Consider the following 24,353-nt stretch of genomic DNA (forward strand, 5'->3'; position numbering starts at 1 on the left):
TCAACAAGCAGTTGAAAAGAGGATTATAATAACGCCAAGACACCTGTTTTGGCAAAGTAACAATTCTAGCTTGGATTCGAATAGACCTGGTGGAAAAGAACAACTGAGAGTACGTTTTGGATACCATATTTTTTTAAACCCAATAAGTAATATGCTGAAATTTCAGGGACCTTTGGATTACAGCTTTGTAGATGGTGTTCTAATCGTCCTCTGAGTGCAGTGAGTCCCCATCCCTCCCGGTGGAACCAGAACCTTGGAGGCGATATGCAATCGAATGCGTGGCATTGGGGCGTTTGCCATTCAGGTTTGCTCCGCCAGGTTAGGTCGTTGTCTTCGGCCTTTCGTGCGTGATGGATGATTGATGCGCTGCCTGGGCAAGGCAATCCGATGTGAATCGAAACTGCAACTAAACTACACATGGCGTGATCGGCGAGCCACACAGAACAGGGTCCGGATGGCAGAGTGGCCTGCACAGAAGCCAAATTGCATCAAAGCCCACGGAATTGAGTGGCTCCCGGCGCTGCCAGGATGGGAGGCTGAAAGCCGAGTTAAAAAGCAATTACCCGATTTCGGGCTGGGAAGTTCAGTTCCAGAAATCTGGATGCGAAACGGTATGGTATATCGAGCAGCATCACCTGGCGATAATGAGATGTCTCACTAAGCCGATCAGAACTGCCTTTGTATTTATTTGTCTGTTCGAATGCAAAGTGCACAGTGCGGCAGACACTCGCCCATATGGGTTTCTCCGATTTGTGAAAGGCGAATCATGAATGAACGCTGCTGACGATGACGTTCGAGTGCCCTCATGCCGGAGATCCAGAGCAAACGCAAACAATCGAACAGGAATAATTTACTAAGTAAATAATACCTGGATACCGATCGCTGCACCGCGAAAAATAGCCTAGGTCATAGCCCCTATTATAGGATATTTTGAAAGAGAAAAATAGATATTTTTTTAATTAAATTTTATTTCTGAGCACAAAAAATAACGAGTTTTATGTACATTTTCAGCAGAAATTCCAGAAAACTTAGGGATTACTGTGAAATAGTTTTTTGGCTAATAACCCATACCAAATTACAAATTTGACCTATAATAATCCTTTATTTACTAAAGCTATAAAATAAATTCAATAAATTATTCTATTTTTTTCTTATTAAGTGATAAAATTAGAAATGGAGGCACTCTAAAATGAAAGAAATTCATGTGGACCATGACTTATAGAAGGGGGTACTGTAAGAAAACATGGGGAAGTACAAAAGAGTCTCTTTGAGGGGAATTCGGATGTGAGAAAATTCTCCCAAAATGATTCACTACTTCGGATCCTTGATAAGCACATTTCTTCCCAGTGTAATCCCTGCGAGTAGCGTGCGCCCTCGCCCCATCGAGTGGCACTCCAACAATCAAGCATTCACACAAGCAGATGGTCCGCAGCCGTTGGCGACCACCTAAACGAAATTTCATTTAGTTTTCGCCGGTCATCGCCGCCGCAATCGCAATCGAAGTCCCCCCAACCACATCACGTCCCGGGGTCCCGTCTCCTATTTGCTTATGCACACATTATCAACGTACGCCCGCCTTATGGAGTGTTTGTTTACCTAATTCGATTACCGACCGCGTCCGTTCGCGCCATAGTCCGGCGATCACTTGACCATTTGGGTGGCACAGAGCCGCACTTGTGGGGGACCCCATGAGTTCCAGTCCGCTCTCTGGCCAGATTTCGTGCGTAATCGCCCCACGGCAGCAGATGCACTGCAGCTGGACTCGGGGATGGAGATGGAGATTGAAATGGGTATGGTAATGGAAGTGGAGCTGGAGGCTTAATTGGAGATCATGCCAAGAGGGTGCATACTTTCATCGACTCGGAGCCACGGAGGTAAATTAAGTTTTAATAACTTGGCGATTAGGAAAAGTAAGCAATAAGTAATAACTTGAAGATTAGGAAAGGTAAGCAATAAAATAATAACTTGAAGATTAGGAAAAGTAAGCAATAAGTAATAACTTGGACATTAGGAGAAGTAAGCACTTAGCTTTTGATCACAGCAAATGCCAATAAAGTCAAGCAAATAGCTTTAAAAAAGATTGACAGATAGTCAGCAAATAGGAAAACAAAATAAATAATAATAGAGTATCATAAAGTACTTCAGGTTTATTTTGCAAAAATTATAAAATATATGTTTATTTTTGGGAAAAATTTTATTTTTTTTGAGAGTTTAATTTTAATTTTCTTAAAAGTACATTCAAAACCAGGAAAATATTTGAGGTATTTCAATTATATTTAGTTATTCTCTTTTTAACATTGATAGCCGTGATATTGCTTACTTAGTTTTCTTTTTTATATTTCCAGTTATTTTTTAACCTTAAGAACACCTTAGGGTTGAAATGTGCCTTAAACATTTTATTTTACTATTATTCTCTACTTTTTATTACTAATTAGTTAATTAATTATTCAAAACTGGTTTCAAAATGTAACGGTTTTTATAGAGATGGTCAATTACCGAACGAAACTCTGTTAAGTATCGATAGCAATGCTAGCCCCATCGATATACCTTTTACTTTTACCTAAATATAGCCCATCGGCAAAACGGTCACACCAGCCCGTACCATTGATAAATTGGTCATATTTTGGAACGAATTTAGTTAACATTAAATTAAAGGAAAAAATAATATTCTAAGATGCGCACAGTGCTGCTGAGCAAACACGATGAGCTGTACCTGGAGAAATGCGCACAGGAGAACCAGTTCTCGTATGGCATAATTGTGGGCCATGTAAGTGCAATCCGCCACGTAGATTTTTGTTTGGCTCCGTTCCCCCGCTCAACTGAATCCCCATTTTCCCCCGGAATTCCCGATTCCGGTTTCGACAGCAAGCGGACCTCACCAAGAGCGTGGTGGTCCACCTGGCCAGGAACAACGAGGAGGATGCCGACCTGGAGGACCTCGCGGACGTGCGACTGACCATCTCGGACATCAACTCACAGGCGTTGGCCTCCCAGTGGCTGAGCGCCAGCAAAATGTGTCCCGGATCCTTTGACGTCATCGGTGGGTTTGCGTGCGGCCCCCGGAGTTTCATATGCCCTACCCAAAACGCATAGGAAGATAGGGAATATTAATGGGATGATATGTCAGCAGGAGTGGGAGCTGTTGCCAAACCCACTAATGATAATTAGATTGCTCACTAGATATTCGTTGCATCTGAATTAGTACCTTTGATCTTAAAATGTAGGTATATTCAATAGTAACTATCAAAGAACCTCATGGTATAGCTTCCATCTGTTGAAAACTAGTTAATTATAATATTTAATTATTTAAAAATATCAATGCTTAAATTAAGATCCTAATAAGATAGGTTAATGGAAACCAGAACTTTTTTAAGAATACTTCATTTTAAATTTAAGCTTATGGGAAATGTCAGGATTCTAACTTTTATCACAACTTTATCTGGCTTTTCTTAAGGTTTAATTATTGTTATACGTCCAGAAGTACAAAAAAACACACCTTTATAAATCTATCAGTTCCACCACCTAGGTACTTATTTACCTCTACCAATTGTTTATAATTCTGTTTTATTTGCAGGTATTTTCGTGTCTTCGGTTAGATCCGATGTGGTCAATGAGCAGAGTCCCGAATTTAAGAATGCCAAAAAGCTGTTTTCAGACATATACGAGTGAGTCCTTTAAATACCAACCCAAAATTTAAATAATAACCCTTTTCCCCTTTTTAGCTTACTCCTGAAAAGCAACAGCTCCTTCGGCGTCTACACCACCGACATTGCACAGACTGACTTCGTATTCCTCTCGTATTCGCTGGCCGACAAGAAGGTACTCTGCAAGAACTACAGCTACGGCAAGTGAGTATCAAAATCGTCATCCCCAACCACAGATACGGGTCTCACTGTGTATTCTTTCTTTCACCAAACGAATCGCTTACAATTTTAAAATAGACATTGCAAAAAAACGTATTTTACGGCAAACATAAAATGCATCATATGGTAACTAACAAGTTGAGAACTATGTACTTTCATAACTTTATCTGTTTGGTGTTCAGTACTCACTTACTTTGCTTTCCTTGTTGCCCTACTTTTCTTATTTCTCGGAATGCATTTTATGTGTTAGTAAACCTTAGGATTTGTTAATGTTTTTATGGTAGTTTGATTGTCCTAAGGCTGGTTTAGCATCAACTAAGGGTTTCTATTCTTTCTCAGCGGTGGCACTTTCTCCAACATGGAGTACAGGTTTGTGGACAAGCCCTTCGAGTGGATTCAGCTGGAGTGCAGCTACGACTTGGATGACGTGCTACCCATATTGGATTCAACGCGCCGCGTCAACATCGAAGATCAGTTCCAGAATATTATAGTATCGGTGCGCAAGAATCTGCTGGCCAGTGAGGTGTTCCTGCAGAACGAAGTGGTCGATGATACCATCGATCTGCAGGCCTATATCAAAAAGAAAAAGGCCAAAGTGGACAAGCTGAAGCCTACATCTGCGAGTGGAGGCACTGCCACAGCAGCCAGCAACACCACGGACTCCCTGCCCCAGCTTGCGTCGGAGGGAGTCATCGGTAGCGGAGAACCCATCAGGGCGAGCATAGTGCTGCCGGTGAAGTGCCAGCTGAGCAAACCGACGGACATCAAGGTGCGCGAGTTTAATGGAACTCTGCACATGAGCGGCATAATTGCCACAAAGGTTTTCTGCAGTCCTCGCAACAGTATAGCAGATGTGAAGCGCTTTCTGCGCGATGATGTGCTACGTTCCCTGATCACACGCATTCAAGTCTACTGCGATGGACTCACCGATCCCTATGTGACCAACGAAGCCTTGTACATCAGTGAGCCACCAAGGAGGGTTTTCTTCAGCCTGCCTTCGGAGGGACCCAGCACATCGATCGGGGCGGTGGTTCAGTTCTCCGAATACCTATTCCGTGGCGAAGCGCCCACAGTGGTGGTGGCCCAGGCCAAACAGATCCTGGACGTGGAACTAGACCCTGAGACGATTTCTGTGGAGGCCGAAGGACTGCCCGACGATGCAAACTTCACCAACGCAAATGCAGGCGCCGATCGCACAGAGGACTCCAGGATTTTGTCCAGCTCGATGCCTAAGCCAGAACTGTCGCGCAGCCTATACATGGTGGGCATCGCGGTGGCCCTGCTGGTTCTGCTGGCGTCCGTAGCCCTTCACTATGTCCTAGCCGATCGGTAGGCTTCTATGTCCAAACCACTTTATACGAAATGTTTTTTATACAGATCTATTATTTGCATGTGTGCGCTCACGCACTCACCTCTCTATTGTGATCGTTTGTTTTTATAATCCATTGTGTACTCGTAGTAGTAAAAAGAATGTGTATAGGGATCACGTTAAATAGTTTTATTGTGGAAGCAAAACTGTGCAGCATTTAACACCAATATAATAAACTAATAAGTAATATACATATCTGTGACTCTTTGGTATGCCTATAAGGAAAGAATTTCTTGCTAAGTTTATTATTCGATATATTTAGAGGATTTAGTTGCCGTTGATCTGAGTATTCATTTAAGATAATATTTGTTCAGATATACTCTTTAATTGATTCAAACATTCATTATTTACAATTCATAAGGCTATTAATTTAGATTATGCTTCAATCCGACATCTCAGATTTCTGTTTGCACTTAATTTTAATAATATTTGTCTTAAACAAGAATTTAATAATATTACTGATAGCTTTTTAATTTAAAACGCGTAGAGTTTAGTTATGTACATTTTAGAGAACTAAATTTATTTTTAGGGGAAATTTAAATTCAGTTAGTAGGTGATTTTAAAGGGTTTAATTACATAAATATTTGGTTGCCTACACTTACAATCGACTTTGTTCCGTTTAACTTCTAGTTAACTAGTTTTAGGATCGTAAGATGAGCACATGATGAATGGTGACATGGTGATCAAGCGAAGATTTCTCCCTCGGATCGCACACTTAAAGTGTAGATTATTTTTTCACAGCCTCTGCTACTCGACGGAACCAAGTCCGCGACTCCTAAGCCTCCACCGAGAGGCTACTGCATCTTGCAGTTGCCATTGCAGTTGACAACCGACCACACCCAGTCCACATAGTTGGGCACCTTGGCGTAGATGCCAAACTTATTCCGCTGGGCGCATCCATCGCCGAAGGAGGTGATGCCGAAGATGGTCCACGGATGGTTGGGCTTGGTGGTATCCCGACATAGGAGAGGACCTCCCGAGTCGCCGGCACAAGTGTCTATGTGACCCTTCTGATGACCGGCGCAAAACATGTTCTGGAAAAGAAATCATTTATAGATTATTTAGATATTATTGCTACTCCCTAACCCGTACCTTGGTGATAGTGTAGTCATAGTACACCTTGCGGCAATTCTGCATGGGTATGATGGGGACAGTGGCCTTGTGGAGGACGCTGGTTCCAGTGGCGTCCCGATTGCGACGCTTTCCCCAGCCAATTATCGTGCAATCCACATTCTTGGGCAGCGCCTGGAAGGGCTGCGGCAGGCAGGAGTAGCCTATCCAGGTCGTGGCATTAACCGCCTTGGGTAGCCTGTAGGGTTATTAGATATTTTATGTTAAAAAAGGAACTCAAATTTCTTAAGATTAAAACCCACCTCAGCAGCGCCACATCACTATCCACCGTACGCTTGTCAAAGTTGGGATGCGTAAAACTCTTCATAACCCTGAGTTGCACTTCCGTACCATCCTCATAGTTCAGGTTGTGTTCACCTGTTGGAAGGAAATGTCTATTAATTTCAATAATCCATGATAAGATCTTGAGAAATTCTCACCTATGCGAACGTAGAGCACCTTCCTTACACAATGGGCGGCGGTTAGCACCCATCGTGGAGCTATGAGAGTGCCTCCACAGAAGGCCTCCTTGAAGCGATTCAGGATGGCCACCTGCCATGGCCACTCCCCCTTCCTGGCCGCCCTTCCACCGATGATCTTCAGCATGTTGGACATGCTCCGTCGCCCTGTTCCGCTGCGTACGATTCCGCAGTTGAGTTTCAGAGGAGTGTACTCCGGTCCCCGATAACCCTTTCCAGTCATGATGTAGTTGAGGTCATTTATGGACACCTCCGGCTGTTCGGAGTGCATCCTTCTCATGGCGTTGGCTGGGGAGCCGGATGCAGGCCTCGTCTCGAAGGCCGGGGTTTTTTGGAACTGCGTCTGCAGCCACTGCTGGCAGAAGCTGCCCTCCGTGTAGCAGTAAGCCATCTCCCGGAGAACCTCCCGTCCACACTGATCGGTGATGCGGCATTTCCTGGAAGTGCACAAGATTTTAGAAGGCATTTTAAATGAGTTAAAAAAATTAAAATACATTTTTTATTTATTATTGATATTTTCCTAACTGAAACTTACTTGTATCTCCTTGTTGTACACTTTGGCGAACACTTGGTCCACCGACTCCACTTGGAGTAGACCCTTCGTCGCCTAAGAGCAATCCCATCCTTGGGTGGCTGTACCCAGCTGATGTTGCGAAATTCGGTCTCTGATTCCTCAGAATCCGTGTACACAGGGTCAGGCATATCGAAGTCCTCGTACTGGAAGACGTCCCCCTCCACACTACTATCCTCGCCCATATTCCTGGTTCTAACAGATCTCCTTTCGCCAAAGTCCACAAAGTCATCGTCGTCATAATCCTCCCTCGGTGGTTTTCTTGGGGAAGGCTTTCCACGGTTCTGCCGTCTCCTGTGGCGATGGTGTTTGAGCACAAAGAAGTCACCCTGTTCGTCGGAGCTTATGAAATCTTCTTCAGGTTCAGGTTCAGGTTCATCTTCCACTTCCTCCTCGCTATATATATCTTTGGCGGGGTAATTCGGCAGATGACGAACCACCTCTCTGGATTTCGAGGGAGGAGTCGGAGGTGGAAATGGTGGATGAGTTGGGGGAAATGTTGGAGGATGAGTTGGGGCATAAGTTGGGGCATAAACAGCAGGATGGGTTGGTGCAGAAATTGGTGGGGGTCTGTATTCGGTATATCTATAATCCACGGTCGGACCACTTGATGCAGCAGCTGCAGCGTTTATGATTATTGACGGCGGCGGCGGAGGTGGCGGATGAGGCTGTGGCTGCGGCTGCGGTTGAGGCTGTGGTTGCTGAAGTGGGTGGTTCCTCTCGCGGAAGTGACTGTCGTCTAGAATCAACGGTTGCTGCCACTTTATAGGAGGTGGAGGATGACAGCTGTGTAAAATAAAATATATAAATAAATAAAATATTTAGGTAACTTTTAGTTTATGTTATTTGAAATCTATTTTGTAACTTCAGGTAAATGTTTGCCAATGTAAGGAGATACCGCGCTCAATTTAGAACTCTTTGGGAATAAACAAAGTAAAAATGTATGGCCTAAAAACTATTCCTAATATTCGTGTACTGATGCTAAAAATAGCATACTCGTAAATGCATTTGTACTTCTGTACTATACTTTGTGCTAAATATATTTTAAAATAACTCTACTTATGTTGCGTGTATAGATATATTCTTGATCAGTCCGTCTCCATGTCTGTCCGTCCGTTTTTAAGAAAATCTATTGGCCAGTGATATAGCTACTTGGGCGAAAGTTTTCTAAAAGTATATATTCTATTGCATGTACCATATAAGCCAGAACACACATAAATTGGTTCCCGGAAATGATTTAATGAATGAAGTAAAAAAAATTATGATTTTTTAATCATTAATTTTTCATGGAGCTGCCCAAGAAATCAGAAACACTCATATATTCACAATCTACTGTTTAGAATTGTTCTTATCTCAATGCTGTCTTATAAAAGCCAACCAAAAGCGTACTTTTAGATCAGTTTTACTTCAAGAGTCCAATATGATTAAGTTGGGCACTTTTTTTGCCATCGCATTTATTTCCTGGAATCTATGTGTGACCCAAGGATATTCTTGGGAGGGCAAAGTATCAAGAAATCCACGGGAAGTAATGCCGAATCGATTTCTAAACGCAATGTTCCCATTGCTGGATCACATTGCCCAGCAGTGCAAATCCAATGCTTCAGATGTTGTGGCTGAAACACAGACGATTGTAGTTGAAATAAAAGATCAACTGACCGGACTTCAGAGTAAGTTCAAAATCCAGACGGTATCCTTTTAGATATCATACAATAATATCTTTTAAGGTACAAATAAAGAGAACCTGAACGCGGTGAAGGCTCAGCTATTGGACTCTATTAATAATATTATCCCCGCAAACTTCGAGGAAAGGCTGGCCAAGATTGAAGAACAGCAGATATCTTTACAGGAGTATCTAAAACATCCAGAGGACTTCCAGAAGATATTGGAAAGGATGGAAGCGTTCCAGAAGGATGTGCAGAGCAAGATGGAGAATCAGCAGGCTGAATTATTGAAGGCTTTTACCGGAGCTGGAAGCAAACTAGTCAGGGAGAAGTTTGAGCAAATCGGCTCTAGACTTTTTCATATTAGTAGAACCCAAGGCGATTGGAATCAGGCCGTAGCAACGTGTCGTGGACTAGGCGGATATCTGGCCTCCATTAAGGACCAAGAGGAACTAGACGCCCTCGTGGCAAAGCTCGAGGACAAGCACTACTGGCTCGGCATCAACAACCTGGTCAGTGAGGAAACCTTCGTATCCGAGGCAACCGGCAAAAAGGCTCAGTTTTTAAAATGGCGTTCTGGGGAACCTAACAACGTTGATGGCCAAGAGCGCTGCCATGCTTTAATTACCTATTTGATAAGTATGCGATTTGCCAAGCTGACAATGAAATTTAGCGCAATACGTGAATTACTTGCTTACTCTTAGGCGCTCAACAAAAATTAAAAAAAAATTGTATTTAAACTCCTCCCGAAAAGAATTCTATCTCAAAAGTAGCCACACTTTTTGTTTGGCTGGCAGAAAAAAAATGTATTTTCTGTGGAAAATACACACAAAGAAATGGATGGTCCAAACAGATTTTAGGCAAATGATAAAAGAAAAAATTGTAAGCTTAAACCTTTAAGAAGGGTATCACAGTAATGACTAAGTTGTTAGAAGTTTTTGAGATAAAACTGTTAAAAATAGCATATATTTATATTATTTTTTATATTATTTAGCTAAAAAGCTTTTGATTAAGTCGCGATAAAGTACTTGGAAAGTGTTTGGGAGTATTAAATTTCCGAACTTTGTAATATTTTATTATATTTGTTTCGCTACTGAGAACTTAACATTTAAAAAAGTAAATTTTAACATTTTTTTTATACTCACTGCCGGCACTTGCTTTGCTCCACGTGCTTGGTGTGGCCACACTTCCGCTTCACCTTGCAGAAGCGCTCCCGCCGCTTGACGCACTCCTCGTCGCACGGGGACCACTGCGACCACCGGCTGAAGGGCTGGTGGTGATGGAGCGATCGACGCCGCCCACTCCAGCGTTGTGGGTGGGGCATCCGCAGGCGGTGCACCCGCCGCCCGTCCGCCCAGTGCGAACCGTGATACGAATGGTGACGGTGCCTATGGTGACCCATTGCGTCCCATATTTCCCTCTTCGCCTCCTGCACGTGTCCACACTGAAAGATGGAATGGAAGCCGAATGAGATCGGGTTTTAAATTTCCTATTTTACGGGGTCGCCAGTGTGAAATGCGATCTGAGCGCCCTACGACATCTCGGCCTCAAGGAGCCCGCCACCACTAGCCGCCCAGCATCCCAGCTTCCCTGTTTCCCTGCTTCGCTGCCCCTCATCCGACCACCATAAATCAGACATGTCGACGCTTTTTATTTGAAGTGTCAATGCTCTCGACAGTTCGGTGTCTGCGTTCGCATTGTGATCCCCGAGGAAAGTACGATGGTATACCATTATGTACACTGCGGTCCCAGCTCCAGTTCCAAATGCGAAGACGACGCCGCCAGGCGACGCGACGCCGCTCTATAAATAACTCACGCTTTTCGCCGACCGATCCGGCGGATCCCTGCATCCGTCCCAGTCTAAAATAGGCTTCGACGTCTGTCGAGGACCGACCGATTGCCATAACCTCATCACCAACGCCCTACAGCTGCGAGAGTCCATAAAACCGGACATTTTCTGGTCCCAGGGCTCAGAGAGGGCAGATAATAATGTAATGCACTTGGCTAAATGAACATAACTTTAAGGCATTCAGTAAATGCTCTGGTAACCAATGAATAATATTCCTAGGTAAGTGTCATATTTCATTTGAATCATTTCTTTAAGTTCGCTTTTCCCCGAGTTATTGACTGTTACCAAATTTCTGATACTTTATTAATGGAAGGTCCACGTAGTGACGAAGCGCACCATGAGGGTGTGCCTAAAACTCTAGGCGAAAGTACAAGAAACTAAAAAATTTGTTTATTTACTAGATCGAATAATACATTTTTCTCACAAAACTTGATATCAGATCAGAAGTTACGATCGTCACTAGATTCTTACTTAGCTAGGAGGTGTTTTTGTTTGATCAGTAATATATTTCATTAAATATAATAGATTGTATTTCTATCGGAAAAGGTATGTAGCCTATGCCTTTCTGTAGGAAAACGCCTGAATGGATGTTTGAAAATTATAACACTAAATTGATTGAGTCCATTTTAGTGCCCCTTTGCCTGGTGTCAGTTTTAAAGCCCATTCGACCTTAGAAAGAGATTCGAAATTAACGACAGCTCCAAAAAGTTTTATTAGTTCAATGACTGGCTCAAAAATTCTCGTCTACAAACCATAACCGGTACACATCTCTAGTAATCCAACAACAAACTAGTTCATTTATTCAGCCACTAAAATCTTTCACCTAATCAAGTGCTGTTTTGTGAAAATGTTTTTGCCAAAACAGGAAGCTATTAACATTTTGGCTAATCAAGAGATTTGTCTCTCAACCTTTGGAGAATACATGGAACGACTGATTTATTTAAATGACCGTGTTTACAAGCGAAATTAGTGGAAATAAATGGACTAACACAAGCGATGATTTAAAGCTTTGCATAATGAGGTGCCAACAAATGCCTCACTTGAAAGCGAACGTAGGTCATGGGCAGATCGGAAAATCCCGAAATGGAAAACCGAAACATTCCCATCAAATCATGCGGAAATACGAACTGCTCTGCACCTCAAGCTCAAGGAGAACCATGTCGCGCCAGCCTATGGAGAATCCGAACCCCCGATGAAAAACAAATACAAAAAATACAATAAAAACGAGAGTGCGACTAATTTGGCCACGGTAATTGACCTTGCAATCGTAAATAGTTCGCAGTTCCCAATCGCATTGCTGCGGGTTGACGTAATGCGATCTCGACAAGTGGGTGGGCGATCGATCCGTACACTCACCTGAGCCTCGACCAGCAGTTGAGCCACCGTCAGGAATCCGAAAATCCAGCACACCACTTTCATGCTCAATTGCTTATGGTATGGTTGTCGCTCGAAAACCGATCGGGTCGGTAATACCACCGTAACGAATCCGTGGATCCAAAGACCCTGACACATGCACTGTAAATAGAAATAAAATGTGGGGTAAGTGGAATGCTCGGATTTGGTGTGTACTTGGGTGTTCCAGTAGCCCAAGCCAATGGAAACGCAGAATCATCACAGTCATTTTGAGCTTAACCTTGAACTTTTTGAAATTTCATAGGAAATTCCGTGGAATTTCGGAATTTTCAACGCCAAAATATTGAAATTCTGTATGATTCACAGTAATTAAACGATTTTTTTTCCGTTTCTTATCTAGAAATTTAACAGCTTGTATTTTTTTGTTTTCCTATCAAGAATTAGTACACCAACAAAGTAAATATGTAAACAATTAGGGAAGATTATTTTACCTAATTTTTAAAACTTCCTTTAAGAACCCCTAAGAAGGTTCCTTTTTATAAATGTTATATGAAAGCTAAAGGTATTTTTTAAATCTAAGGTAGCATTTAGACATTTAAACACATTAAATATGTCAGAAATTTTAATTTAGGTAAGTTTATTTTACTCAGTTTCTAAAACCTCCTTTATAAGCCTTTAAGAACGTTTGGGTATTTTTAAATCTAGGGTAGCATGGTTTTTTAAACACCAAAAGTTTGGGCTTTCATTTTTCGTATTTTAGATGGTATAATTTTTTTTTTAAATATGATTACAAAAAAGTAAAGTTAGAAACACCTTTTCAAGAGAAGAATCAAAGGTACCTATAAATACTATATAATTCTGAATGACTTATGCTGAAGAGTATTCCCTTACATCAACGATGCTTACCCACAAGGATTACCCAACCTGGCCATGTCATAAAAATTCCTCTTGCCTCTCGGCTAACCCAATTAAATTATATAATACACCTACGGGCACAGCCGGCGTACTTGAACCTGTGTTCGCATTATGCTTTTGAGTGCCTAATTTACCCTGACTAAGCGACTCATTTGCGTCAAAGTAAAACCATCCAAAAACATAAAGAGTGCCCCCCACGCACTGCACAATTAAACGATGCCAATGCCGATGGTCTAGTGAATCTGGTGGATCGTTCTCCCGACTCCCTATCTCGGCGGCCGCCTTTTGCCAACTACAAAGCAAATATTTGAACTTGTCTGAGACCTTAGCCCAAAGCGATCAAAAGCGTGGGCAGGCAAAAAAAAAATCTCAAAAAAAAAATCTCGAAAAAAAAATACAGAAATCAGAGAAAAAAAGTGAAATTAATTAGCTACATACCCGTACATGTAATTACAAACAGAGGAGCCCACTGGGAGAATGAAAATTGGAAACATAAAGATAAACTATGTGCTTTTTGTCGGGATGTGGCGAGTGCTTTTGATGCTGTGCCTCTGCATAAGTGGGCATGGATGAAAGGTCTGGTCTCATTCTGATTTTCTCGAACTGCACTGCGGAATTTTAAGTAGAGCCAGAAGAGACCGGACCAGAAGAGTCCGGACTTGCGTCAACACTGGATCTTGGCCACATCCAGATAGCCAGATTACCCAGTCACCCGAGCACAGATACCCCCAACAACCCATCCTACATATAAGGTCAGATGCGCCGGAACCAGCTACCAGTTGAATGCAACGCCCCAGCCCATGCGATCCTCTCTCCCACCTTCGCCATTCCGGTTATTCCAAATGACCAAATTCGATGCGGCCATCCTGACTAGGTCTCCGCAAATTGGCCATTTATATGCCGCGCTAAATTCCCATAAACTCGTCGCAACAATACCAAGCGATACCAAAACACTGAACCCAATTCCCAACCAATCATTCAGTCGTTGTGATTTATTTGCCTTGTGAATACAGCGCCCACTAAACAAACATGCGGATATATATTCAATTTTATAAGCAGCCAATATTGGGTAACCCGCGATGCGTGAAGAATGTTTTCGCCGGTTTGATGGAAATAAAATGCCACGGCAAACAAACCACTAGAAACTATTTTAACACACCTGACGACACATGATTTATACACTGAGTCGGGCATTTCCCCACCAAATAATTGTGACGTAAACAAAAATGATTTACACACGATTTCTGATTCCCATGTTTTAAGGGAGTTCCTGCGATGAAACCTATGCTTCTAAAAATATTTATGGAACTTAATATGTGTAGAACCAAGCTGAAAGTGTGGAAAGTAATATTTTACTCAGAAGAACTGCATTTATTTCTACAGTAATATATAAAAAACTCTTAAAAGTATTTCAGTAAATGAAAAGAAATATATTTTATAAGATTTTACTAAAGGCTTTTGCTTCCTTTATTTGTCAAAAATTATAATATATCTTCCGATTTGTTGTGCTTACCCAATGTTTAATTCCTTGTGTCTGAATTTTGTTTAAAGTATCACATTTCCTCTATTTTTGCACATCTTACTTGTTCGAAACTCGTAATACAACCCCAAACAAACACCAATATTAAAGATTTTGTTTTGGCTTATCCCCAGTTTTTTCATATTTTCGCTGATGATCGCTTTGGGAAACCACTAAAATGTCCACCCCAGCGTTCAAACAAAATGTTTTTGTACATTTGTGTTCACTTCGAGCGACGCTGCTGCTTTATTTAGAATGCGATGCGTCCGCATAGCAAACAGAGCAGCAACAACCTCAACCTCCGTCTCGGGATCCGTACCGCTCCGCTCCTCCCCAATCCGTTCCATTCCGTTCCGTGTAAACAAAAACAAGCCGCAGTAGTTGCCCCGCCCCACAAACCACCGCCCAACGCCCACCGCCTGCCTCCCACGCCCCGAACCGCTTTACCTTGGTAAAGTGCGATTAAAAATCAGATATGACGGGGTCGAGAAGTCAGCGCCATAAGTACGCATCTCATAAATAGCAATCGCTTAAAATAAATATCAAATTGAATCATAAAGATCACTATGTTTTCCAGATGTCAGGGTATCAAGTGACCAGTTTATCGAATTCCTTGAGGTGAGTAAGTTATAGACGTGTTTACCAGTTTCCCAGCCTATGCTATAAGATAAATTATAAGTACTCATCTCATAAATATCAATTCAAAAATCCTAAATATCATAATTTTTCCCGTATGCAAGAGGGTCCAGTGATTAGTTTTTTAAATTTAGGTGAGTCAGGGGAATTCATAGATATACATAGATGTATTTAACAGTTCCGCCAATAAGTTGGATCATATAGTTAAGATCATAAGCAATCATCCAGAAAATAACATAGGTTTGAAATAAATATCAATCCTAAATATCATAATATTCTCACGATGCCAGAGTATCCAGTGGCCACTTTATTAAGTAGTGAGCAAGCGGCACTCATGGATACAGATTTATTTACCAGTTCCGCAAATAAGGTGGATCGCCCACCCACCGCCCACTGCCCACGAATGCTCTGCATGTGGTCGATCTATTTTTTTCCACTTTTTATTTGGTCCTAAATTGCCGCTGCGTAGACTGCCTCGATTTTTTATGAATGAAAATGTACAAATTTGGATTTGGCCAGCCGCTTAGCGAGACTAGAGTTCCCTACACTTGGAAAAATCATAATAAATATAATTAGACTTTAAAAAATACTTTTAATATTTACAAGCAATGATAAGTATTTACGAAACAAAAAAAGATGGTCTAGGTATTTGTGAAATATATATAAATTTGGTGTACTGTGACTATGTTTAAATTTAAATGTATCTTTTCAAGTAAATAATTAAACAAACATCAAGCTTAAATCACAATGACATCATGGCAGTTATTTGCTTGAGTAGCAACATGATTAGGGTCAGCACTTCCTTGGTTTTATATATATAGTTATTTTGATAAACATTGCAAAGGTTACTTTATCTGAGAACATGATAAAATTATATTTAAATAACAGGAAGGTTCTGATAAGTGGAGATTATAATGTTTTCAATTTCCATATATAACTTTTTTAATTAATATTTTTTTCAGTGCCATTTCCTGATTTATTTAGACTTTTTTCGGCTTCTTGGCCGGCTAGCCACAATGTCTGGTATGGCCAATCAACTCTCGGTGTGTGAGTGCCGTGTTGCATGTCCGCGGGCCCGTTTAACCAAATGCAATTTTAATGACGTGATCGGCTACTAAAAAACCAAATCGCTGCCTTTGGCTGGGCTGTCGCTGGCTTTTGTTTTTCCTATTTATCTGCCGACTAAGTGGGCAGTTCGTGGGCAGTATTGGGCATTTGGGCATTTGGGTATTGTCTACGGATTCGGTCTGGCTTTATTTATTAGTCAGCCTTTTGTAATCGGCTACGCATTAAATTCGCTGTGCGACATCGGCCACATGAGTATTAGCGGAAGTGTTGGAAATAAATCATGCTTCGCATCCACGCACACTGGGCCGCAAATGTAGAATTCATCGACTTCGATGGCATCGCAAAGACGCCGACGAGCTGCCTCCTCCAACACCCCACAGCCCCAGCATCCCTAGACACCCAGCATCCGATCATCCGGGCACCGCATCCACATCCACATCCACGCCTTCATGGATTCGGAGCCACTTCCCCGCCGCACCACCAGAACACCCAATTTTCCACAGATGAATTAAATGCATTTTAAACACATATGCAGCAACAGATGAGGCAAAAATTATAGATTGGAAGTCGGAAAATCCTAAAGGGGTAAGCTCTCAATAATAATACATCCCATCCCAACAATATTCAAAAAAATTATATCTTAAAGAAATGTGTTAAATATCTAAAACACGGATATTAAAATATGTATTTCGCCTTCCCATTTTTCAAATTCCAAATAAATTCCCATTCAAAAACATCATAAAAATAATTTATATCCAAGACAACACAAATATCTCAACCGCAACATTTCAGCTTGAGATCTCTAAGGACCCAAAGTGATAAATTTTGACCAACACTTAATTAGTTAGCACACGGAAAGAACACTATTATTTCGAAAGACACTTTATCAATTCGTTGGAACTTGGTCCTTAAAAATACTGCTATTATTTTGACTGCATCTGTAAAATAGCATGCGTGCAGATCCGAAATACATCTGCGTTCTTTGTTTTCATGAATGAAACATTTTTTTATTCCATTTATCACTTGGCACCATGTCTCCTTCAGCTGCACTTCGATTAGCGACTTGTGAGCCATCGGGCTGCCACAAATCAAGCGACGCACTTTGCATATAAACACGGATAAATAGGCCCACATTCGTGGGCTTTTATGACTTTACTATTGAACTGTCAACCGTTTAGCGTAAATTTAACCAACGATTACCTGGTTCGCACTCACAAAACGATCGGCGTTTATTCGAAAATGTTTCAAAAGCCGTTTCGCGCACACATATTGGAGCAATTTTATTTTTACATTGGAGAACGAGACGCACAGAAGCATAAACCAAGTCGGATGTCGCCTCGCAAACTCCACTGCGCGCACTGCGCTGGCAACGTAAACATATAATCCGGTCGGTAGTATCTTTTCCGTAGCCCACCCTTCCGATCCAAACCGATCCGATGCGATCCAACCGACGTCTTCTCGAGAACTGAGACTGCGAGCGAACCAAAACGCCAACGCTCCGCGGCGAGCTGAAAAACGTCGCGTTTGCCGTTGACTTTTCCACACACATGTTGGCCGTGCACAGTGGACTGGAACCGGGTGAAAAAGGCACGGATGGGTGCGAAAATCCCAGGCAGACGGACAAATGTTCGCACTTTTTCTGCGAACGGCCAATAAACCGAAGGTACTGATGCACAGGGAAAAATAGGGGTCTAGTGAAGCCAAGATTTCAAAACACATATCGTTGAAAAACACTTCAAAAGGAATAAATCCTATAATTTTAAGAGTTAAGGTACCAATAAAAAATTGTTAAGAAACCAAAACTTTTTAAAAAATATTGGACAAACAGGTTTAAAAATAGTTTAAACCGTTCGAATATAAAGAAATTGGTATATCTATTCAGTTTTAAGACCTCTTTTTGGACTATCCTATCCAAATAAATATACATGTATTAAAGACTCTAAATGATGAGTAATATTTAGAAAATAACCCCACAAACTGTTCACTTTAAGATAGTATATATTATTATTATAATCATAATTGTAAATTTACGCCTTCAGGTTGTAAAAAAAATTTCAAGAATCCAGAATTGTTTTTTTTTATAAGAACAGGTTAGAAAATATCTTAAGCAGTTAGAACATTTAAAAATAGATTGATTTTTTTGATGTTTTCAATTTTTTTTAGATTTTTTTAAGAGTTGTCTGATTTTGTTCCCTCTGTATGGCTACTCCCATTACAACGTGGGCAGTAAACCGAGTGTTACACGCCATGGACGTTGAAATGAGCCAAACTTTCCCAAAGAAGCATTTTACAATTTGCAATTAAATTTAATATTTTTAACGATCGAAAAGCAAATACATACACTATGTCTACGCGCAGAAGCACAAAGGAATTTTGATATGAATTAACTAAAGATTTTTCTATTTTTTGGAGTACAGCTTTCAGTTCGATTTAGTGGTAACAGTGCCAGGCGGCGACCCTTTGACCTGGCGGGGATTCCCGGATAAGGCGCATCTGCTCGGAGCCCGTGTCTCCCGCCTGATCTCCGCCGATTATAACCGTGCCGAGGACCACCTTCTTGCCCATCTTCTTGGTGGCCAGTGTGATCCGCAGGACAATGTCCTCCAGCTGGTCGAGTCTCTGGAGGGGAATGTCTATCGTTCCCTCGCCGCTGCCATCGTCCCATTTGGTGGAGAGTGACGGGAAGAAGATGGGCGACTTCCAGGCATCTATGTAGATGCCATGCTCGAAGGCCGTGGTCTTCACATACACACCGGAACTCGCCGTGGCCTCCAGTTCGTCCTTGACCTTGTTGGAGCAGCGCATCCGCGTGGTGGTCACCCGCAGCAGGTATCTGCCGGAGTCGGAGCTGCCGGCATTGCTGATGCCCATCTTCCGCTTCACCTCGGCGGTCATCCGTTGCCAATTGTTGGCCGAGGGGGCGGAAGGCAGTGTCGGCGTGGTGGGCGTGTTGGCGGGCGTTGAAGGGGGCATCGAGGTATCCTCAGGTGTCACGCATTCCAGCAGATCTCGGACCTCAAGGGCCAGCTCAACCACGCCCTTGGAGGCGTTGACAAGCTAAAAAAATATTAAATATTTAAATTAGGAATACATATTTGCAGCTAAAACTAAAAACTGTGATTTGAAGTAGCCTTTTTAGGAAATTCCTCAACTGTTGCATACTTTTAGAGGCACTTAGTGGTAACTAGAAGAATTCTGAATTTCGAAAGCCTATTATAAAGTCCATTACCTCCCTAGCCTATAATTGCACTTTTTATAACAAGTATTGCTTTTATCACTCTTGGATTTCATTAAACATTTATGGTTTACTTTATGCTGACGGTAGATATCGATATGGTTCCCATTTTGGCTTAAAATGCTATTCCTTCATAGCGTAAGTAAACAAATTGAAATCGCATTTCCGTGATAAGATAAATGTTAAATTGACCCATACTGAAAATGAGTTCAAACATAAAAATTCTAGAGATATCGCAACCCTTTTTTAGTGACGTTAGGTAAGGGCCAAGTGCAAGAGGGTTGACTTTCAATTCATTTTTTCCGGAATAATATTGACATTAATTTTTTTTTTGGTTGCAATTAAAAAATTTGCTTTCATTTAAATTGGTAGTGCCTGGTGTTGTTGTGTTTTCCCGCCCAGGCGGGAAGCTTTCACTTTGCACAATTAAAGCGAACACATCTCCATTACATTTGAAAAGCACTCGCAGCCCCATGTCGCATTGTTTTGTAACACCAAGTTCGGGTGAACTTGTTTGGCAATGCTCTGGGTCAGGCACATACGAACAGATGTCTCTTCTACTCACATTGTTGTTGCTGGGCGACGACTTGGCCACCGTTGTGGTGATATCTTTAATAGGCAGCCACAACTCTTCCGTCGAATAGCACCCCGTGCGGCTGTTGCGCTGGAAGAGCTTGGATTGCAGGTAGCAGGTGACGGAACCTGAAAGATACAGATACATCAAAAAAAGAAGGGATGAGATAAGAACTGATCAGCATAAATGGATCATAAGCAAGTTATAAATTAATAATATAAGCAAAATAAAATAAACCTATATGAATAAAATATAATCTAATACTAATATTATTATTATCATCTATAAACGGCTTATTTTCAAAGTTTAAAAATTAAATATCTTATAAATATCTTAGCCATAAAATGATTCGTTTTTAAATCAAAACAAAACTATTTTTTCTATTTTTAGAACTTAATAAGGAACTAAAATTGTTGGGTATTTTATTTAACGAATTTAAATACCTAGATAAAAATCATATTGTATGTAGAAGCAATAGTAATAAATTAAAATGTGTAAGGGTTATCTTCAGTCTTTTTAATTTTGATCTTAGGTTATTTAAAGCATTTAGTAAGATTTGAAAGGTGTCCAAAAGTATGCAACATAAAAGTTATTTTAATGCTTATGAGGCAGTTATAAAATATTACTGAAACTAATATTACATTACCTATATTTCTTCGCGATTCACTTATAGTAAGCGGTGGCATAGCATCCCTCGCGGAGCTCTCAGACTTTTTCTTTCCCTTGCCCTGATCCCCCGGCTTTCCTCCGGCTTCAGTCTTGGCCTCATTCGGAGCCCCCGCCGTAGGATCCACGAAGCGTTGGACAAAGCTGGTACTGCGGTCCTTCAGCGATCGGTATGTCTTATTAAAGCGATTGAAATTCTGGTAAGAAAGGAATTTAAGCCACGTCTAAGAGGTCATGCAAAGACCAACTTACCGTGGCCGGAAGTTCCAATAGAGCGTAGACCGTAAAGACCACAAACTGTCCGGAGAAGAGCTCCTCTGGCTCCGGCTCCGTGCTATTTGGCTGACCATTTGCCGGGCGTCGCGTTACATGCTTCATGGAGGACCTATTCAAATATCATTTCGAGTAATACTAGTGAAACTCTGTCAACTCTGCTTATATCACACATACTTGATATCTGGCACCAGGGGAAACTTGAAGTTTTCATTGAACTTTGGCCACGTGTTTGTCTGTATGCTGCTGTCCAAGCGTTTCGTTCCGGGAAATAGCTTCACCTTTAGTGGGGTGGGCAGGAGCCAGAAAAAAATAGAACTAATAAATAAATTGTTGTATGCTTCCAGGGACTTAGAGAATATTTACGTTCAAGGCGCTTCAAATTGATGTGTTTAATAAATAAACTGAAAATTGTTAGACAAATATTTGTGTTGGAACATTTGATCTCGATTGATTATTTTTTAAACAAGTATAAAGTAGCCAAAAAATGTTTCATTATTTTAAGTTCAAAGGTCGGGGTATGTTAATAAAAATGTTTTTTAGTTTTGAATACGTTACGCTTGTTTACTTGTCGGATAATGGCCAATAAAATGTTCATATGAACAATAAAGGTTACAAAAACATTTCATTTACATGAATAACACTTAAAATATGTAAATTTACAATGATTTCTTATTAATCTATTATAATAAAAAACCTTTTCAGAATATAGAATACGTCAGGTTTTACCTGTATAAGAAGCGGTTTTTTTTGTAGAGTAAAATAATAATAAAATGATTCATTTGAATTAAATTCAAAGTCAAATTGAGTTGGACAATTTTTGTCGAAAATCAATATAGGACTCATTCATTCTCATAGTAACTATAACATTTTCTACCAAATAGTCTACTTTAAAATCTGTAACTTATCAAGTTACTAAAACAACAGACAAATATAACTTTTCTAGTCACATTGAGAATTTTTATCTTCCTTTTTTTTGCAAGCCTGCCTTATATCACGACTAATTAGCACTAATTTACCTTTATCAAGTAGCCCTGGACGATCTTGAAGCCGAACAGCGAGGGCAGGTGTCGGGCGGCGATGAGGTGGACGTTGAGCTCGGGAACTGGCGTGGAACCCTTGCTGGGATCGCTGTTCTTCGGATTGTCGATGGTGATCTGGAAGCCGATCTCGGGCTCCAGCGTTGCGGAGTGTCGCAATGCTCCATTGGTCGAGTGCTGACCGGGCAACAGGGCCCGTAGTTTGTTCATGCTGATGTATCCGTGCGATCCGGATTCTACTCCAGGCCGGAATGCAATGCACTCCGCTTTTCCATTCAATTGCGCAAAGCAGCGAAGAAGCGATAAATTGTGTAAATGACTTAACACCCGCCGCCGACTTTTTCTTATCTACGAATCGTCGTACTTCAAGCTGATAAAACCTGCCCCACTCCCGCTCAAATTCGCTCTCACTCTCTGTATCTGTATCTGTATCTCGCTCTGCAAAGTGCAGTGCTCTCGGAGGTGGAAAAATAAACCCCAAAGCTCCCCAAAACAGCTGATCGCCTGGAAACTTTCAGCGCTGGAAAGCTCGCGCTTCCACGCTCCCAATAAGTAATCGTGACCGTTGGAATTAGATACGCGACAGCGGCAATCTTACAAATGTGTGTAAGTATCTCTTACTAACTTGAGATCACGTTCTAAAAACAAAGATGCACTTCGCAAATTAGATTTCCAGGCCGCAAACTCTGAACTAGATCATCTTAGAAGATGAATTTCACAGTGCCACAGATTAGCCAACGCGCGATGTTGAGATGTCAACAAGTGCTTGAACTCGAAACACAAAGCGGAGCACTTAGCACGACAATTAGCGCTTTGAATCGAGAATAAGAACCAGAGTCGGACGGCGATCCGAGCTGGACGCTCGCGTTCTTCAACTGAAAAGTTAACTTGGAAATTACTTCGTATGCGGCCATAATAATAAGCGTACAATCATAATGCCGACACACATTCGCGCGCTCACACCCACAGCAGGGGGTAAAGTTATAGAACCAAAGGTAGAAACTTAATAATAATAATATTAATACTAATATAAAAACATATAATGCATGAAAAAAATATTGATTATCTTATGTGAACTACTTTTAGGAACGTAGAAATCGGTTAATAGATAAAGTATTTATATATATTATATGCTACTTACCAAAAAGATAATAAAACCCTTATCTAACTTTTAAAGAGGCTGTTTAACTAGTCGGCTACGTGATATGGTGATAACAAAACAAAACTGTAACACTTTCAATTCAGAATCATTATCATCATAATTTCGAAAGGGAAATATTTAATGAATTTATGAAATATATACTTATTGAAATCAAGAATAATAGGATATTTTAGTTGCGAAAAGATTTGATCAGTGTCAACTAGTCGGCTACGCAATAATGGTGATAAAAATGAAATATCACAACCCATAATATATTCTGAAACTAAATATATATCACCACTCCATGCGTTATGATTTAATATTTAATATTTAAATAATTATTTTTTTGTACATATAAATAATATTTTCAAATTATTTTTATGGCGACAACTGACATTGCCAGAGCTCTTAGAATCTTTCCTCATGTAATTATTATAGTGTTCTATTATCTTGAACTCTATTGTAATGACGAGTGACGACTCAAACAATCGCTCACACTTAAGGCCCAAGAACTTTTGTTCTCTTCTGGCGGTCGTAGAATGCACTGAGACTCTCTCATCGCCGGTTGTATCACAGTTATTGAGCTGAATAAAGCCGCAGCTATGTACGCCACATGCCTCATGGGAATACAAAGATCGGTGGCACGACTCTTCCACCTTTTCGTCCCCGAAAGCTCACCGTTTCATTGTACTTGGGGCTTCTTTGTAGCATGGAACAAGTTCAACTTTATAAAGTCACACTTCCACCAAAAGCCGCCCACTTGCGGCAGGCTTCATTTTTACATATGTCACGTGAGTTTGTACAGTAAAAACTCCCTTGAGCAATCAACTTTCCAAATATAAACTGCCCCTTAAATGGGTCTCCACACTGACGAGTTCTTAAAAATACATAAAGTTATAATATATACATTTTGGTATACATTTTCTGGCTTTTTATCCAGTGCTTACTGTACAGATTGGTGAGGTGATAACAAAGTGGTTTCCTGTTGCTGTTAACAATGCGTCATAACGCTTAAACTTAAAAAAAGCCCA

At 41.0% G+C, this 24,353-nt stretch overlaps 3 protein-coding genes and 1 long non-coding RNA gene across 6 annotated transcripts; 2 read left to right on the forward strand and 2 right to left on the reverse strand.

Annotated features, from left to right (window-relative positions):
* Nucleotides 1-2,582: 2,582 nt before the first annotated feature.
* LOC108035354 (protein odr-4 homolog) lies at nt 2,583-5,425 on the forward strand. Its single transcript, XM_017110948.3, has 5 exons — nt 2,583-2,767; nt 2,866-3,040; nt 3,575-3,665; nt 3,723-3,848; nt 4,203-5,425. The coding sequence occupies exons 1-5, from the start codon at nt 2,675-2,677 to the stop codon at nt 5,194-5,196; spliced, it is 1,479 nt and encodes a 492-aa protein (XP_016966437.1). The 5' UTR covers nt 2,583-2,674; the 3' UTR covers nt 5,197-5,425.
* LOC108035353 (uncharacterized) lies at nt 5,341-17,940 on the reverse strand. 2 transcript variants are annotated; one of them, XM_017110945.2, is made up of 8 exons: nt 17,609-17,940; nt 12,259-12,417; nt 10,199-10,497; nt 7,357-8,178; nt 6,783-7,258; nt 6,606-6,720; nt 6,325-6,541; nt 5,341-6,266 (listed from the first exon to the last, which is right to left on the reverse strand). In XM_017110945.2, exons 1-8 carry the CDS (start codon nt 17,708-17,710, stop codon nt 6,027-6,029), a joined length of 2,430 nt encoding a protein of 809 aa, XP_016966434.1. In that variant the 5' UTR covers nt 17,711-17,940; the 3' UTR covers nt 5,341-6,026. The 2 variants fall into 2 exon arrangements, with proteins under 2 accessions (XP_016966434.1, XP_016966433.1); XM_017110944.2 differs by having other exon boundaries at nt 17,594-17,939.
* A 746-nt stretch (nt 17,941-18,686) lies between these two features.
* LOC108035623 (uncharacterized) lies at nt 18,687-22,864 on the reverse strand. Of its 2 annotated transcripts, none has more exons than XM_044095132.2 (6): nt 22,161-22,864; nt 21,319-21,422; nt 21,121-21,253; nt 20,849-21,044; nt 20,194-20,330; nt 18,687-19,450 (listed from the first exon to the last, which is right to left on the reverse strand). In XM_044095132.2, the coding sequence occupies exons 1-6, from the start codon at nt 22,389-22,391 to the stop codon at nt 18,824-18,826; spliced, it is 1,428 nt and encodes a 475-aa protein (XP_043951067.1). In that variant the 5' UTR covers nt 22,392-22,864; the 3' UTR covers nt 18,687-18,823. The 2 variants fall into 2 exon arrangements, with proteins under 2 accessions (XP_043951067.1, XP_016966804.1); XM_017111315.3 differs by having other exon boundaries at nt 20,849-21,065.
* LOC127010872 (uncharacterized) lies at nt 22,672-23,357 on the forward strand. The gene is made up of 2 exons (XR_007763721.1): nt 22,672-22,787; nt 22,850-23,357. It is a non-coding gene; the product is annotated as an uncharacterized LOC127010872 (long non-coding RNA).
* Nucleotides 23,358-24,353: the final 996 nt, after the last annotated feature.

This window comes from Drosophila biarmipes, chromosome 3L, assembly GCF_025231255.1.
Source record: "Drosophila biarmipes strain raj3 chromosome 3L, RU_DBia_V1.1, whole genome shotgun sequence".
Taxonomy (NCBI): domain Eukaryota; kingdom Metazoa; phylum Arthropoda; class Insecta; order Diptera; family Drosophilidae; genus Drosophila; species Drosophila biarmipes.

What these genes read in the sequence shown, in the direction of transcription:
- LOC108035354 (XM_017110948.3), top strand. Translation starts at nt 2,675, where the DNA reads ATGCGCACAGTGCTGCTGAGCAAACACGATGAGCTGTACCTGGAGAAA. An exon ending in CGGATCCTTTGACGTCATCG is followed by an intron (nt 3,041 to 3,574) that starts GTGGGTTTGCGT and finishes TTTTATTTGCAG; the next exon opens with GTATTTTCGTGTCTTCGGTT. An exon ending in CTGTTTTCAGACATATACGA is followed by an intron (nt 3,666 to 3,722) that starts GTGAGTCCTTTA and finishes TCCCCTTTTTAG; the next exon opens with CTTACTCCTGAAAAGCAACA.
- LOC108035353 (XM_017110944.2), bottom strand. Translation starts at nt 17,710, where the DNA reads ATGCTTCTGTGCGTCTCGTTCTCCAATGTAAAAATAAAATTGCTCCAA. An exon ending in GAGCAAAGCAAGTGCCGGCA is followed by an intron (nt 8,179 to 10,198) that starts GTGAGTATAAAA and finishes TATTTTACACAG; the next exon opens with CTGTCATCCTCCACCTCCTA. An exon ending in ATGACTACACTATCACCAAG is followed by an intron (nt 6,267 to 6,324) that starts GTACGGGTTAGG and finishes TTTCTTTTCCAG; the next exon opens with AACATGTTTTGCGCCGGTCA.
- LOC108035623 (XM_017111315.3), bottom strand. Translation starts at nt 22,391, where the DNA reads ATGAACAAACTACGGGCCCTGTTGCCCGGTCAGCACTCGACCAATGGA. An exon ending in TATTGGAACTTCCGGCCACG is followed by an intron (nt 21,066 to 21,120) that starts GTAAGTTGGTCT and finishes CTTTCTTACCAG; the next exon opens with AATTTCAATCGCTTTAATAA. An exon ending in CGTCGCCCAGCAACAACAAT is followed by an intron (nt 19,451 to 20,193) that starts GTGAGTAGAAGA and finishes ATATTTTTTTAG; the next exon opens with CTTGTCAACGCCTCCAAGGG.